General features: G+C 34.7%; 1 protein-coding gene across 5 annotated transcripts in view; it reads right to left on the reverse strand.

Moving 5' to 3' along the window:
* Window positions 1-1,281: 1,281 nt before the first annotated feature.
* The window catches only part of RAB28 (RAB28, member RAS oncogene family), a 61,888-nt gene continuing 46,501 nt past the window's right edge, over window positions 1,282-16,668 (reverse strand). For 3 of the 5 annotated variants that reach the window (XM_062636394.1, XM_062636395.1, XM_062636392.1), the window contains 4 exons: window positions 11,997-12,100; window positions 9,152-9,229; window positions 2,882-2,982; window positions 1,282-1,955 (listed from right to left, as the gene is read on the reverse strand). In XM_062636394.1, the coding sequence (XP_062492378.1) occupies window positions 2,887-2,982; window positions 9,152-9,229; window positions 11,997-12,100 (278 nt within the window). In that variant the 3' untranslated portion in view covers window positions 1,282-1,955; window positions 2,882-2,886. The remainder of the gene's footprint in view (window positions 1,956-2,881; window positions 2,983-9,151; window positions 9,230-11,996; window positions 12,101-16,668) is intronic. The other 2 variants (XM_062636396.1, XM_062636393.1) reach the window with 1 other exon arrangement.

Here is a 16,668-nt window from a genome sequence, read left to right on the forward strand (position 1 = left end):
CGGTTTTTAAGATCATGCTACATATTACTTGGAAAGCAGAACTATGAAGCTGGCTCACATGCATGAGACAAAGATGGCTCTAGCCACGTAGCTGAGCCAGGCTGTGCTCAGCTCCTCAGGGAAAGGGAAGTTCTCATGAATATTTGAGCATATTGGGCAGAGTTCAGGACACAAACACACAGAGAAATCTGATGGTTCAAAGAACCTTACACCACATGCTTTGGAGGGCATAACCTTGTAAACTTCCCAGCTACTCCAGAGAAACTGTTTGAACAGAACTTCTCATCTGGTGGTAGTGGAAGACAGTTCACCATTCAGTTGTGTTTAACCATAAGGTAATACTATGCAATGGGATACAAGCTCCACAGAACAGGAACAAGAACACAAACTATAACCCTAGAATGAATATTTTACTGCAAATTCACACCTACCTTAGTGTAGAATAATTTCTCAGTATCTCAGCTTGTTTCTTAGAATATTCCACATTTGAATGATACAATACTAAGTCATTCTCACACAGCTATAAAACTGTGACAAGCTGCATTTGCATGGTGTAAAATGAACTTAGCTTTCCAATGAACTTGGAATATACCAAAATAATAACAAAAAGCACATTCTTGCCATCTGCAATCTTTTTTTTTTTAATTTGATAGGTCAACTATTTTATTAAATAGTTTAGTAGTTCCAACTATTAAGCACTTGCTTGAACAGCTTAATAGGAGAACTTACATGAAGAAGCTCACCATTTTCACTTGTGATATATAAGCTTCCTTCACTCAGCTTCATTAATTCTCTAAATCGTGAAATGCTTTGTTGTACTTTATAAGAAAACACATTCTAGACTTAAAACATGAGATAGATTTCTAAGTTTGGAATCAAGTTGGCTTACTATTTTTTTCTCCTTAGCTTTCTATTCAGATGTGCCAGCAGAGAACTGAACATCTAAAAGAGACTGCTAGCAAAGGAACAGAGAAGAAATGCACTGATCACAGAGCAGACAGCTTTTTATTTGTCATTTACTCTGAACTAGAAAGAAAAGAATATCAGGCCAAAGGTAATTCATTTAGTTATTAAAAATGACTGATCCTAATTGATCTATCAAGTTTCTAATGCATGCGGAATATATCACTCAACATTTACAGCCCAAACTGTCGACTGAGGTTCATCCATATTCATGAAGACATATGAGCGTATCTACTACTGCAAGAAATAATGCTGATGTGGTAATAAAAATACACAAAAGCACTAGCATCCATGGAGACAACTGGAGACTTCAGTAACTGTTTTTATAATTACAGCTTTATTTCAAGCACTGTGTCTTAGTGGATACAATTTATACATTTTGCACTATGTACATATATTAATGGAATACTTCCCAAATTACCCCTACATAAAATACATTATGTGCTGGAAATTATTCCAGCAATAGCTTTTCCAAGTTACATTTCACTGAGTGTTAGTTCAGATCACAGGAGAAAGAAAAGGAAAAATTTTAAAAATGCTTTGGCAAAATACCCTTCCATGATGATGTCTTTAAAGTATTTTGAATGCCGGACTTCTTCATCCATTTTTATTCCAGTCAAATAGATCAGAAGAAATATATAAACACAGTTATACTGTTTTATTTAAATATAATTTAAAAGAATAGAGACTTTAATTTTTCAAAGTGTGTGGTCTCAGGTTTGAATTTCAGCCAGTATAAAAACTGCCTGCCTGCTGCTTCTCAGCGTACAGTGGTGTAACACATTTGTGAAGCCTCTAACTGCATTGTTGCGACAGTCACTGTTAAAGTTCCTGGTAAACCCAGAGCCTGTGTCAAGGTAGGACAACCGCCAAAGGTATCAAAACAGAGAATAGCACAGTCACTGCACTGCACACATTGAGCTTCTAGGAGGATTAATGGTTCTTGTCACAGGCTCCTGACTGTAGTTGACAATATCTGCTTTCACCACCCTCTGTCATAAAAGAAAACACAGTTAACAATTAGGAAATGTAATCTTCATGCTGGCAAAAAATTCAACAGATATTTTGCTATAAAAGTATATGAAATATTAGGCAAAACAGGTACCACTTAGGGTTTTTTCCACTACCTTACAGGAAGTCTTACTAGGTGATAATTCTCATTCTAAATACCAGTTTATCCGTCCTAAGAGGAGGAAGGAAGTGCCTTGGTAGATTTTCACAACACTACAAATGGATCATGACTTTTTTGCAAAAGCAATTAATACAGTTTTACTTCCATGAAAACTCTTTTGAATGGAAATAATAAAACAATACTTGCTTACAAAGTCTATGGTATGCATTCTTTAAGAATAACTGCCTAAACTGTAATTTGAAATTGTACATAAGTTTGTCTTTCGGTCTTCACTCCAAGCACTGCACAAGAATGCACAGACAGAACTCAAAAGTAAATTTTACATACAACCATATTTCAAAGTCTTTGATAGGCAGACTGACTAAAGATTAAATTAACATAAAAAGAACCTCTGCATACCGTATTTATTTATTAATACAGATTCAACAGGTATTACTCATTCTATTTAAAAGCATTTGATCAGACTGTTGGTCTCTCCCATATGAGGAGAAGGAAATGAGATGCCAATTTCCAAATAAGTCTATTTCTACCTGAGGCAGCTATGCAACATTTTTAATACACAGCACTGAAGGACCTCCTTAACACAGCAGCATGAAGAATTTAATTTCTATGAAATACCTTGTTATTAGAATCAACATGCAATTGTACAGAGTTCCAAATTAGTATATTAAGTATTACAAGCACCTACAATACAAAGTTTCTGATAGAACTTACTGTAACAGTTGTTACTTCATGTAAAAGCAATGCAGCTTGGGTAAAACAAACAACCAAGTTTTCCACCAATACCTGAACTACTGCATTGAGCAGACTTTGCTCTGGCAGTTGGAAGTGTTGTGATGTTGACTATCTTCTTCAGGATATTTCACTAGTTCTGCCCTGACAACATGCTGTTAATCAGCATGTTATCAGCATAATGGAGAGAGGGCAAGGAGAAGAATGTAAAAAGAGAAGGAAAGAGAAATGGAGAGATTAATCAGTAGTTGAAAAGAATGAATGAATGAAATAAGAAGACTATGCAGAAGCAAAACAAAAGTGCATTTCTTTTCAGGCTTTATGACAATGAAGGAGCAACATGTCTAGCTGAAAGCATCATCAACATTAGGGCGACTTCTCGAGCTCCTTCAAGGACATGCCCTATCAAAGTACCAAAATGAAATATTCATACATGCAAGCAATGAAAGTGTATTAAAGCAAGAGAAGGGAAAGAATAAAAAGAAAAGTGAATCAGTGAAAGAAAAGGTGGCAATGGCCTATTCCTTTAAGGTACTTAAATATTACATTATTCAACTTCCTACCAGCAACTGTAGCAAGTGCATTAGACGTACACACGCATCTTTTCCATTACACAACTACTGCGTTATAACTAAATATATAATTTTAAAACTGACATCAATTAACAACCTCACATCCAAGTGCTGCAACCTTTGACTTTGCTCTACATAATGCAAAAATAAAAGGCTCTCATTTTTCCCTGCTAAAGTCAAACAAAATTGTTGGAAGTTTTCTTACTACTAGTACAGTGTTCATGCAAAGGGGAGAATAATTCATAGAACAAAAAAGTAACAGAGGAGGTTGGTCAGTTACAAAAAATATGCTAAACCAGTTTAATAATTTTTTCTGAAATACTTCAGCTTTACACAACATATTTTCAAGGTTAAAATGTATGAATACATTAATAAATACTATTATGTTAAAGGAAACTATTAACAGGATTATGTGAATATATAAACAGTATATATGTTAAAGATTACCTCTGTAAATAAAACCTGAATGTCAAACAAGCAGCAACAGTTGAATTGGCTGGCAAGGGATCTGGATTTATTAGCTGCTGATGTACTTGCCTAGAGTTTAATTGATTGCATTCATATTATCTTATCTAGTGGACACCACTCATGATTTACTCAACTCCTGGACTGATGTTATCAAGGGAAAGCTTGCCAAATCCCATGTAAGGTGGTAGTAGGAGGTTTAGCACTAAACAGTGTTATCTGACCTCACAGGACCTAGTTTCTTCATACCAATCTTTTGACTACAGCTGAGAGGAAAGAAAAAAAAAGGTCTCACAATCAGTAGGCAATTAATTGTTCCTCAAAACATTTGTCTAAATCCCATCCTGTAAACACAGGCAGGTTAGTGACCCATGCTTAGGCACAATGTAGCAAGAAACTGACTATCATAAATGACTTGGATTTTCTAAAGGAATTTCACCTAAATAGGAGTGAAAAAAAACCACTGCAACATTTCTTCTGTTAGCTTCATGGTAATTAAAAAACTTAGGTTTCTTTGTATCAGTTTCTATGTTAAGCATATCATTGCCATGGTTCAAACCACTCTCAATAAGGAGAGCCTTTCTTGGTGCAGGTGCTCTGAATTCCACCAAACTTATCTGCCAAACATTTTGTTGTACAAACCTGGCACACACATCCTGATTTGCTGAACTGGCATTTAGTTAAATAGAAAACTACACATCACTTACAAAAATGCTAGCTCTTGCCAATGCCAAGGAACAAAGCCGCACCCCATGCAGTTTTTACACTACAGTTGAAAGTCAAAAATACAGAAAGAAAAACATCTGATTAGTAAAGGAGCTATTTCCTCAAATTTCATCAGACCCTTGTGATTTAAAAGGAGGAGTATTTTGAGGACTGAAAATAAGTCAGAATCTGCAATTTTCTTACTTTGGAACTGTTCCATTTCAAAAACATTCTCTACTTTCCAGTCACGCATAAGGAGTAATCTAGTTCTTTGTTTCACCACAGTTTTGTCCAAATAAAGGTTTGATTAACAGTCATCTCAGCGTGTTAACAGACAAGGTTTAGTAGCTCTAGCTGAGATAGTTTAAAAACTCACCACCCCCAAACGTCTGTCCTATTCCTCTGCTGGAGATCACTGCCGCCAAAGGAGAGCTGGTGGAATGTAACATATACTTGCACCTCATCTGCTTCAGCACAAAGTCTGGCAGCTTCACTTAAAAACAACTTTCAGCAGCAGTTTAAGCTAAACTGCTCTACTTCACCCTGATGTGGCCAAGGCACATGATCACCTTCCATTTTCTGATTCTGCTGTGGGAGTGATAAATTCCAGCAAAAGGGCAGTAACAAATAGCTTGGGTTGCATTAATATCTTAAACTGGTGCAGCTGTTTTCTAAAAATGCGTGGTAAATAATTTTTAAGGCTCGCTCTTGAGGTTCATTAACAGAAGTTGCGTTGTTAACTCGAAGTGGACCAGGAACACCCATCCACTTTTCACAAAAGCTTCTGCCAGTCATCAAAGCTCTAAAGTCAAGAGTCAAGCACCACAAATTCATATAAGTAACATATTTGAGATTCCTATTATTTATTTCTAACCACCTGTGAGCCACTTCTAAGAACCTCCCAGTGAGTGTGGCAATTATAATTGATCTTAAACACAAGAAATATGATCTTCAGGCATAAAATCGAAAACACTAGAAATATGTTTTAAAGAGCATTCTCTACATTAGACAATCGGTAATAATGAAGAAATACATAATAAACCATACATAGAGCATGTCACTGTTGGCATTTTACACAAACTCAGTATTTCATCTTCCCCTTCCTTACCACCTAGGCTGAACAAAGATATCTGATGTTCTCTGACAAACACTTTCAAGCAGCAACCTTCTTCTTTTTCAAAATAAGGAAAACTCACATTACACAAAATACAGCAAATTCAAAGGTATGATCCATTATCTGAGTAGTGCACATTTGTAAAAACTACAATGTATTTTACTCTTTGTTTAAAGATTAAATCCAAGTCAACATTTGCATACTTACTGATTCAAGGATGAGTCGTACCTACTATTAGATTAGTTTTTTGTTTCTTTATAACATTTATGTAGCGTACATCTATCTATTTTTCTGTATGCTTTTATAGTTCAACAGCTAGAGTATTAAATGGCTAAAAGTTTAAGGGAACACATTCATATACCTGTTTCTTAATTTAAAGAAGCCCCGTGCCCATTTTACAGGTGAAAAGAAAAAACAAAACAAGGAGAAAAAAAAAAAAACAAAATCCAAACATCACCACCACACTTAGGAACCTGTACCTGTTATAAAGTCTGTGGTAAACCAGAAACCTAGTGATGGCGACATCATGTAACACCACCTCCTTCCAGCTAAGAGACCAGACCCATGATCCTGGGACATAGCACCTACACATTACTTAGGCTTTTCCACCGCAGACTCGTAAATTTCTCTCAAAACATGTCATTCTATTCATCTCTCTGAGGTTGAAGTTCTCCTTCTCAAGTTTTATGTAGAGAATTCTCCTTTTCTATCTTTAGAAGTGACCAGGGTAGTCACTATATTGTATTCTATACAATAATGAACCTTAAGATACAGCTAACACACACTCAAATACAATTCCCACTGGTTTCTCACTGACTTAAGCAGTAGTACCTACAGCCCACTCAAAGGAAGTACATGTTCTTCTTGTGACAAAGAATTTGTGATTCACTTTGTGTGATTCTTCAGAGTAGACTGAAACTATGCTCAATTAGTAGAACTTTGCAAAGCCAGGCAGTTGCTCTTACTCTACATGCACAGCGTACTTGTGCAGTACCTGAATGGCAACACTGAAGTTTCTTTTTTATCCAGCTCCATTTACTGTTTATCTTTTCTTTTTTTTTTAATCACTGTAGCGTGGATTCACATGAACAGTAATGGGTGGGCCACAGTGAGTAGTTTATGCATTATTAACTATTTACAAGCTATCACTAATGCAATTTGCATAATATTTACTCTGATCCATAACTGCATGTTCCATTGATCTGCTCAACAAAATTAAAAACTGTAATTACAATACTAAGGCAGGAGGAAGCCTACTTAAAGCAAATACCAATTTGACACAGAAAGTTATGCACTCTTGAGTCAGGACTATACAAAGGTTCTTACTTTAACCTAAAAATAGACACCTTATCTAGAAAGCTACAATTTTCTGTATAACTCCATTGATTATATTCTCTTTTTAATCAAAGGTATGTGCATAACGACCTACAAGCTTACTTATCTTACTTACTTACAAAATCACTAAGCACAGAGAGGGCTAAGACTGAAGTTCCAGTTCTAGCTAAACAACCAAAGAAAAACTGAAGAGCTCTTAATGTGCTGAATTATTTATATGCAAATAATCATAGAGCTCAGAACAACAGATGGATGGTGCCTTAGTAGTAAAAACCATTGAATGAACACGCTCAATATTTCTCTAGCCATAAATTACAGCTTTTCAGAACCTCTTAGCCTTCCTCATTAGGTATGCACTGTAAGTGTATTTTATCATTTTACTGTTTGAAATACAGTTTTCTAGTTAACCACTTCAACACAGATTGTAAACACCACCATGGCAAAACACTTTCAGAAATTACATATTTATTGTATATTTCAAAAAGCAGGAGGCCAAGCTGTAGGTAAAAAATGTTTTGCCTTTTTCCTTTTTTTCTTAAGAAACTTGCTGACTTACCTTGTGGTACTTGCTGAATGTTGGTAGTAACTAGCAGTTCCAAGATATTACACCACCGAAGCAACTACTTTTAGCTCAATAAGTAAATTTAAAATAAGTGCATTGTAATCTCAAACATCATTGTATAGTAAGGTTATACTACATATATGTACATGTAAGATTATATCCAGTAGTATAATCTTTGTTTTTGAGGATTCTGAAACAAAGTTTGTATACAATCTTTTTTGGTTTAAACCTATGCACACAGTCTTACAGGCAGGAAAACTATTTTTAGAAGCAGGAGCTAAGAAGAAGGAGGGAAAGGGAAGGATAAGGGAAAAAGGGTTATACTAGAAAACCTCTTGCTTGTTGCTTATTTGAACAATTAACACATTTTTTATCTAACTTTCGCTAACAAAAACTGACTTCCAACTCTAGTAGATAGTTAAGCAAGTACATTTTAATTAATATAGTTACAGTTCTAATTTTTTAAAATAGTAAAAATATCTTTTCCCAATAAATTCATAAGGTCCTAAAACAATGCCCTCAATAGAGCCATTCTGCATATAGCAATTAATGCATAGGATGAGCTTGCAACAAAGCTCTACTACAGTTCAGACCATGACATGCAGCAGGGTTCTGCCACATGTTCACTATGAAATCACTACATTCACATCCCTAACTCATGGCTAACCAATGTAAGGGAATGGTGGACAACCTTCTTGATGACCTTCCCACCTATTGCTGGGAAACATTCTTCCCTCTCAGCCCTTTCTCACTGCAGAGGAAATGACAGAAAATCCCCAAGATAATACTCACAACTCAAAGAACAAAACACAAAATGCAAGGACATAAACCATGCAGCTCCTTTAGGGGGAAATTATTTGGGACTGGTATGGTGAGAAAAATAACTGCAGATGCCAGGTAGCCGTAACAGCTACCCAAACACACAATTCCACAGCTCTGCCTGCCACTGAGAATTGGTATACTGAACCAGAACAGGATTCATTTATCATTTGCAAATCAGAATAAAATGGGAAATAGTGACCATACAAAACCAATATTCCTTACCCAAGGCAGAGAGTCACTTCTGAGGTCCTGTATTATACAGGCACACAAAGATGATGAAAATCTGAGATTAACCAAACATAGGATTTAACATGGTTAATTCCCAACTCTCAGACTGAAAAAATACTGGTTTTTCCTGTATTACTACAATGAAGGTTGATTTAGAACACTTCTACTCACAGAAGCTTATGCCTTTTATGACTTAAATGTGTAGTTTTAAAATGAAATTGGTTTTTAAATATGTAAAGAAAAAAAGAACAAATTTCATAAAAACCATATCTGACACCAATGTACAGTATTTAAAGTGTGTAAAAAAAAAAAATCTTCCATGCTACCTGCATATGAATACATAGAGAGAGGATTTAATTTCTAAACCAATTTTATGCACTATTTTTAAAAAATTGCTCTCAATTTGAACTTTCTCCCTATATTGAAGTGCTTTAAAGGACACTTACTAATTTCCAATGATTTTTTTTAACACTAAATAAAATACCTGGAAATAAAAAAACATGTATTTGTGGAAAAGTCACCTGTGACTGCTCCAACTCTGCTTTGTTTAGTTTGATGCCAAGTATGTCAGCAGCAATTCTCTGAAAACACAAGAAGACCTATGGAAAAAAATTAAATTGCACTTAAAAGATTAAAAATGGACATTCTTGAGGTTCTTTCAAATATATCAAAACATCCTTGAACTGTTAAACAATTAGATATATTAAATTATGATCTGTGCAAGAGAGATCTGAAAACAACCTCATCTGGTACACTCAGTTGTGTTTAAAAATCAGGAGAAAATAACTCTACAATGGTACAAGGAATGAACAGTATGCTGGATTACTAAGCAACACTTCTACTCTGCCTCCAGAGACTTAAGTTTAAACAAGCTTTTACACAACTCACCTCTAAAATACTACTCTCAGTGCTATAAAATATGAATAAGGGTATTCACTAATGTTTAGCACAAAAAATATATTACCAGTGTATTCTGCAATAGAGAAACCTACAGGTTTCTGAAATTGAAAGCAACAGAACTGTGCATCAACATCACCAAAAGCTATACTGCACATGTTTAAAAAACATTGTCAATATGAAAGCCATACAATGCTCTATTTGTTCTGAAGTCTTATAAAACATTATGGATGTTATAACGAAAGCAAGTATCTAGAAAACAAGCAAGATGATGCAGCAGCCTGGCAGAGTTAGAATTTGGACATGGTTGGACAGATAACACTGGGTGGCAATGGTTTACTTTATCTCAATCCAGTCCACCAATCTTAAAGTTTAGGCAGCTGCATTTTAAATCAGATTAAAGAACACAACAGATGTTAAAGAGGAGCAGTTTAAGTTTGCACTGCTGCTGAACCCCATATTATATTTCATCTACATGGTTATTCGACTGAGCTCACAATCTAAACTACTAACAAACATTGCTTTTCATCAGGCAGCTGGACTCCAAAGAGCCTGTGTAAGTGATTTTAGTAATTTTCAGTGAAAATTCAAAACCAGACAATTTATACAACCTCTTCTTACACCCGAGATGGAAAACAGCAATGAATTAGTGGAAGAACCAACAAACCATAATAGCTTCCAAAATAATTTCTCTAAACTACTTGGTCTAGTACTGGTCTATTCTACTAGAATCCACTTAGCAAGAAATCCTGAACAAGGTCTCTTTTTTCCAGATGCCTACTTTAACCCACACCAGGCTCTCGGTGTACTGAGCTAGACCACCTATCATGAGGATGCTTTGTGCGCAAAACATCAGGCACCAGTTTAGTGCTTTATGTATACAATTTGATAGACAGTAAGACAGCTATACTAAATCTTTCATTAAATTTATTTTTCCTCTGAGGAGAATTTTGGGCTTTTTTAAAATTATAAGAATGAAATATAAATAAAAAATTATATTTTGCAAATGAGTCAGTTGGAAAGATCCGAGGTAAACAAAAAATCATTTATCTTAACTAAGCCTATAACCAAAGCAGCAATTGATGATCTCTTCTCAGATCACTGTCCAGGGTAAGCACCCTGTCTTTCCTGCACAACTACTAAAAAACATGAGGAAGTAATTCAAATCTATAGTGAAACAAAAAAAAATGAAATACTTTAAACCATACCTCATACCTTCTTTTCTTAGTATATACTTAGATTTCTGGTTAATGCTTTCTAGGTACGTTTAAATTTACTTTTGTCTTTATACGGCAAGTGAAAAAAAGAACAATCAGTACATACAGCAGGATGCTGCTGCAATTCATGAATCAATTAAAAGACATAATAAAGATTCCTTCATATTTTGCTATGTTAAATATATCAACCTTATAAAAAGGACTGCTTTTTCTTCCTGTTACTAAATCTCAAAAAAAAAAAGATTGTTTGCCTGAGAAAGGAATATGTTTTATCAGATGCATACTTCATTGGGTGAAGCATTATACGTTTTTTTCTTCTGTTTCTACCTTAAAAAACTTTAATTTAAACAAAAAATTATGCCAAAGATTCAACACAAACTGTAAGGAGAATGAGGACTCACTGCATCTGTCACAGCAAAATTGTTAGACTTCAAAGAAAAGCTATTATCTTATAAAATTAGGCAGTACATTGCAGACATTTCATCAAAGATATTAAAAACTGATTCTATTTGTGTTACAGAGTTATACTTGCATATAACTGAACATGGTCTTACTGTTTAATAACAAAAATGAAGTATGCTGTCATAAGTAACACAGGAGAGAGATACAGGACTGTTTTATGGGAATGACAGTTACTAGGCATGTGACAAATCAAGCAAAACAATACAGTGTGATTTAATTTGACTGACAGAGTCAACTAAGAAAGAACCTTTCCTCCATACACTTACAACTAAAACAACTAACCCAGTTAGCTCAGAGTCAAAAGGCTGTTCAAAAATATACTCTGCAAAGCATTAAAAACATCAAATGTTCAAATTTCAATGGACCTGCAGTAGGAGTGTCTCCAATGGCTCAGGACCCCTATTAAAAACTTCGATTGCAACAGGGTCTTGTGACACTATCAACTGTTCAAAGTTTCTATATTGATGGTCTATAGATGGGGCTCCACCTGGAATGAAGGAATACATTTAACTACAGGCTGTCAGCAAACAGATATAGCTGTTCTCATGCTGATGTATAAATTAGACCTTTATCATATTAAAAACTATACATTAAACTGCAAATCAGATGAGAAATCACTGTAATTAATAAAGAATATACACAAAGATCTATTTTTCATTTAACTAGGCAGGCAAAAACAAGCTGCAACAGTCACTGTTCTCCATGGTTTGATATGTGAAGTATAATAAAACTTCAGCATCTTTAAAAATAAAACCAAGACATCTACAAGGGTTTTATTTTTCTTACTTACAGAATCTCCTGTCTTGGCTGACACGAAATGGCTACTGAAATTGTTTTCCTGACAAAATCGCTGGTGCTTGTCAACTTTCACTGCGCGCATATGCTCCAAGTCAACTAAAAAGTTGAAGAAAGGAAAAATTACTAAAATGGAGCCCATTCAGTTACCTGTCTTGGAAATTATTCATTGGAAACACATCAGATGTAATCTTTTTCTTTACAGGTGTATGCAAATGCAGGTTTCTTTCTTCCTATAATCATTTGCCCCAATAAAAATAACAAATTACATCAGGTTAATATTATTTGCAAAACTAAAACGAAACCACAAATAAAACTGTATGGTCAAATGCAACTAATTTTTATCTAAAATAAAGGAGAAACTTATTGCTGGATAGACACAATTCGTAACAAATTTACTGTTAACCACATACAGAAACTTGAGACAACTAAGTTTTGCACATTCTGCTTGCAAGCATGATGCATACTGGAGGTTCCAGTGTCATCTAAAGACTTTTACAAAATAGAGTTGACCAAGCACATCTGAATCTACATAATTTTTTCTAATAAAAAAAATGTAATAAGTTATAAAGAACTTAGATGAAGAATATGGTAGAACAAAAACACTATAATAAAAAATGAATTGAGTAAAAGCACTGGTTCTTCATTACTCATACATGAAGCTTTCAATTCCATAACTGTACAGTTCAGAAGATTAAAACCAGTAAAATGCATATTTCAAGAGTCACACACATTTTCATTTCTATCATTTTACAACCACCAGAAGCAGATCAAAGCTTTCAAATTAATATTTATGTTGAAAAAGCACTGGGTGCTTCCAAAGCAAAATGGAAGCCTTGCACCGGTTTTATTGTACATGTTCCAGTCTCTCCAAATCTGATCCCAAGGTAACTGGAAACCATATTGAACAGTTTCTCTTTTTTATTGCATTGCAGTTCCTATAAGAGTGTTGACTCAATGCCGCCAAATTATAAGGCAAATATATTCAGAAGGATTTAAGGACAACCAGGCTCTTTGAGTCAATACAGGAAAAAAAACTTAAACTGATTTCCTGAGGAAGGGACCCAACTGACTTGTAAAAACTTGTAAATTTGCAAATCTAGTAAGCCTGCATAATAGTGTCATTTGATTATCAGCTGAAAAAATGCTCTCCTACTACATAAAAGGCTTTATTTTAAAATGACATTGGAGGTCTTTAATTTGTAGGCTCTGGAGATTTTCTCTTGGAGATTTTTAGTCTAGCAGGGGATTCCTACACCCCATTTATACTGCTTACCTTGGTTAATGTGGAGTTTTTGCCACATATTACTGCTCCTAGCACATCAGTAAGGCCTTGTTTATAAGAACAGGCCTAAAATCATCCAGTTACCACAAGCATTAATTTGTGAAGGACTAAAATACTAAGCTATTAACACTAATGCTTGTAGCACAGTTTTTCATAATACTAAACACAGAATATATAGTTTCAAAAGGAAGAACATTTACTAAGACAAAGCCCAACGTCAATACCAATTTTGTTAAAAAATTGCTATTGACTTTGCAGTCTATGAAACAGCTACTTAATTTTTTTCTCTGAAACATAACTACCAGAAGAGAGCCTCTGTTGAAATGCTTTTAAGGATAAAATACAGCATGCTGCCTAAACCATATAATTATTAACTATTATTTTTACTCTTCGCATATTAGCTTTAAGTGCAGCTTGGAAAACACAACAGTGAAATTACTCTTTTGGGAAAAAATAAAAATATATTTTCTTTATTTTTATTTGATGAGCCCTTAAAGGAAACTTAACCCTACCTTCAAATTTCACCTGCTGTATTTCTTTGACTATACCTCACCTCCAAAAACCTACACAAGATTACAGTAAAAATAGGTAGATAGCATTTACAGTCCATCCCTCTAAAATACCAGTCATGATTATGTAAGTTTTATATATATATATATATATATATATATATATATATATATATATATATATGTGTGTGTGTGTGTTATGTAAAAACAAGCTCACAATTTACAATCTGGCTCAAACTCTCTTTCCCAAGATGGAAAGAATTAGGGAGTAGAAGAACACAACAACTGATAAATTTTCAGGATAAAATGCCACTGCCATATTGGAAATCATATCCTCAAATGTCTCCTATTTTTTATTTGAAGAAACATCAAAAATATTATATGGTTAGTGGAGCATATACTTTACTACAGTAGAAAAACTAAAAGCACAAACAATCCTAGAATCTAACAGACTTGGAAGTGAAAAATCAAGGTGAAATTATGTTTCCAAATTTTCTGTAATTCTCAGTTCACCTCCCCACTTAAAAGTATTTTACCTTGTCCCTTCTGAATTATGGGCAGTCTGCTGTGAACTGCAGAGTTACTGTTATGCTAGATAACTGCCAGGTAACTGTCCACATGCATACTCTCAGCCCACAGTAAATGTAAGGCAATTCACGTTACATTAGCTCTCAATGAAAGAGGGCACAGTGTTAGTACAAGAAACAGGTTTCAAGTGTTAATAAATATTAATCTACACAAAATTGCAGTTTGCAGTCAATGAAAGACGACTATCCTAACTCATATTACTTTTCATTTCCCCAGGCTAAGGGCAAAGACATAGTTACTGAAGATCAGCTAAAGTAAAGTGAATAGATACCCTCCAGGTTTTTTTGTTTTTTGTTGTTTTTTTTTTTTAACATCTGATATCGGTCAGCTCGACAGGCAGAATTCTTAGCACACCAGGAGATAAGTCTTGTCCAGCTTTTATTTAGACATCACAGCAAAAAGACTTTAAGGAGGGATTTGGAGGAGAAAAACAATTTTCTAAAAAGATGCTTATAAGGAATTCAGGGACTTTATAGAAATAAAACAAACAGCTGGCCAATGTGGGCTCATATGATGAGCCAATTAACAGCAGGAATAGATATCTTAGGATGAACGATGAGACTAGAATGCACTTAAGGCATGAAAAGTTGAAAGGCAGAGACAAATAAGTTTTGGATAGAATCAGATACATAAATACGGCTTGATTTTACAAACCAGGAAAATGATCTTGCATAATATTCTAAATGGCTAAATAACATTGCATTGGCCAAGAAAAAGCAATTACTGAAATGAAGATGCAAAATAAGAACATTTTAAGTGCGGTAATGGTTATGACAGGCCATATCTAACAAAGGTCTCAAAGAAAGAATCTGAAAGATTTGGACACACATCAAACACAAACATTTAAAGAAAGTCCCAAAGTGAAGTTTATGTGCCAGATGGTACAGTCATCCTTCTCATCTGAAGTGAATGAGAAAGGCAAGAGTGACAAGGGAAAATTAATAGCTCCATTTTTACCAAGTAGAATATAAACTGATGGCTAGAAATTCACAATAGGATGTCTAAAGGAGACAGGAGGATTTTAGTTTTTAAAGTGAGAAGAGATTTATTTGCAAACAGTGAATGTCTAAAGCACACAAATGTTACAAACCAGTACTTTGCTTAAGTGCTTGGATATAAACTCTGCTATCTACATTAATAAATTTATGTTTTCTGATCACAAAAAGCTAAAGCAACCCCAAGATGTGCAAGTTCTGCAGAATGTGGTGACAGCATTTCTTTGATCTATCATTTGTAAAATTCTAAAGATCTTAAAAATGGGACCAATTGGCAGGAATGGTAGTTCAAGTAGTTATAGTGTCAAATTAGCACATTGCCAATTCCTTGGCTATACAGGAACCACTTAGTATGCTTGCATTAAATGGAATGCTTAAATAAACCACATAAAAATTGGAATCAGGGGAAGCAAGGGGACATCAGGGGCAATGGAGGAGAGTGGAAGGGCATCACAAGCAATGGGGGAGAGAGGGAGAAATCATAGTGTTTTTCTGATTGACTTGAGGACAGAAAAAGGGGCTTATTAGCTGCCAGTCATTTTGAAGACCCTTTCTAAGAAAAGGCATCCAAAATATGGGTTGCTGCAGTTTGCTCATTTTTATGCTCAAAATGCACACTAAAAAATGTTCATATGACAAGTACAAAAAAAAAAACATGGTTGCCAGTAACTCTCCAAAAAATATCTCCGTTGCTTTCCTTTTCCTCTCCTGCAAATCTGTTCCTAACTAGCTAGTCAACAGCCCAACTTTTTGTTTCTTTGAAATAAAACTAAACATTCACCTTTAAGCCTGTCCAGTGTAGAGTCATTTCAATTAAAGCTAGCAAGATAAATTGTTGCTCCATAACACATCTGTATGCATTTGTATGTATTGCATACCCCATAAAAATACTGGCACAACAAAAATATATCAGAAACTTCAGGAATTCAGACATAACTTCCACCAAGCCAAATGGATCCAAGTGAAAATCTTCCACCAGAGATGAAACCAGCAAAGATCAGTGTCTGCTGCAGCAAAAGTAGGTAAGGATTACTAAAATACTTGCTTCTCACGAACTCTGGAGAGTTCAGTTTTGATCTGTAGGTGAGACTAAACAGAGATCTACCAAGGTAAAAAAAAAAAAAAAAAAAATCAAACAGAATCTAGGAGAGAAGTATGGAACTCCTACATCCCAAATCCCAGGGATACTCCCTTTAAGGCATTCCTGACAACATGAGAAGAAAAATAGGTAAGAAGAACACTGCAGAATTTAGGTTAAAAAAAATATTTAAAAACCATCATGGTCACCTC

Source organism: Pezoporus occidentalis, unplaced genomic scaffold (genome assembly GCF_034315485.1).
Source record: "Pezoporus occidentalis ecotype Australia unplaced genomic scaffold, CSIRO_AGI_Poc_V1 ctg48, whole genome shotgun sequence".
NCBI classification, from domain to species: Eukaryota; Metazoa; Chordata; class Aves; order Psittaciformes; family Psittacidae; genus Pezoporus; species Pezoporus occidentalis.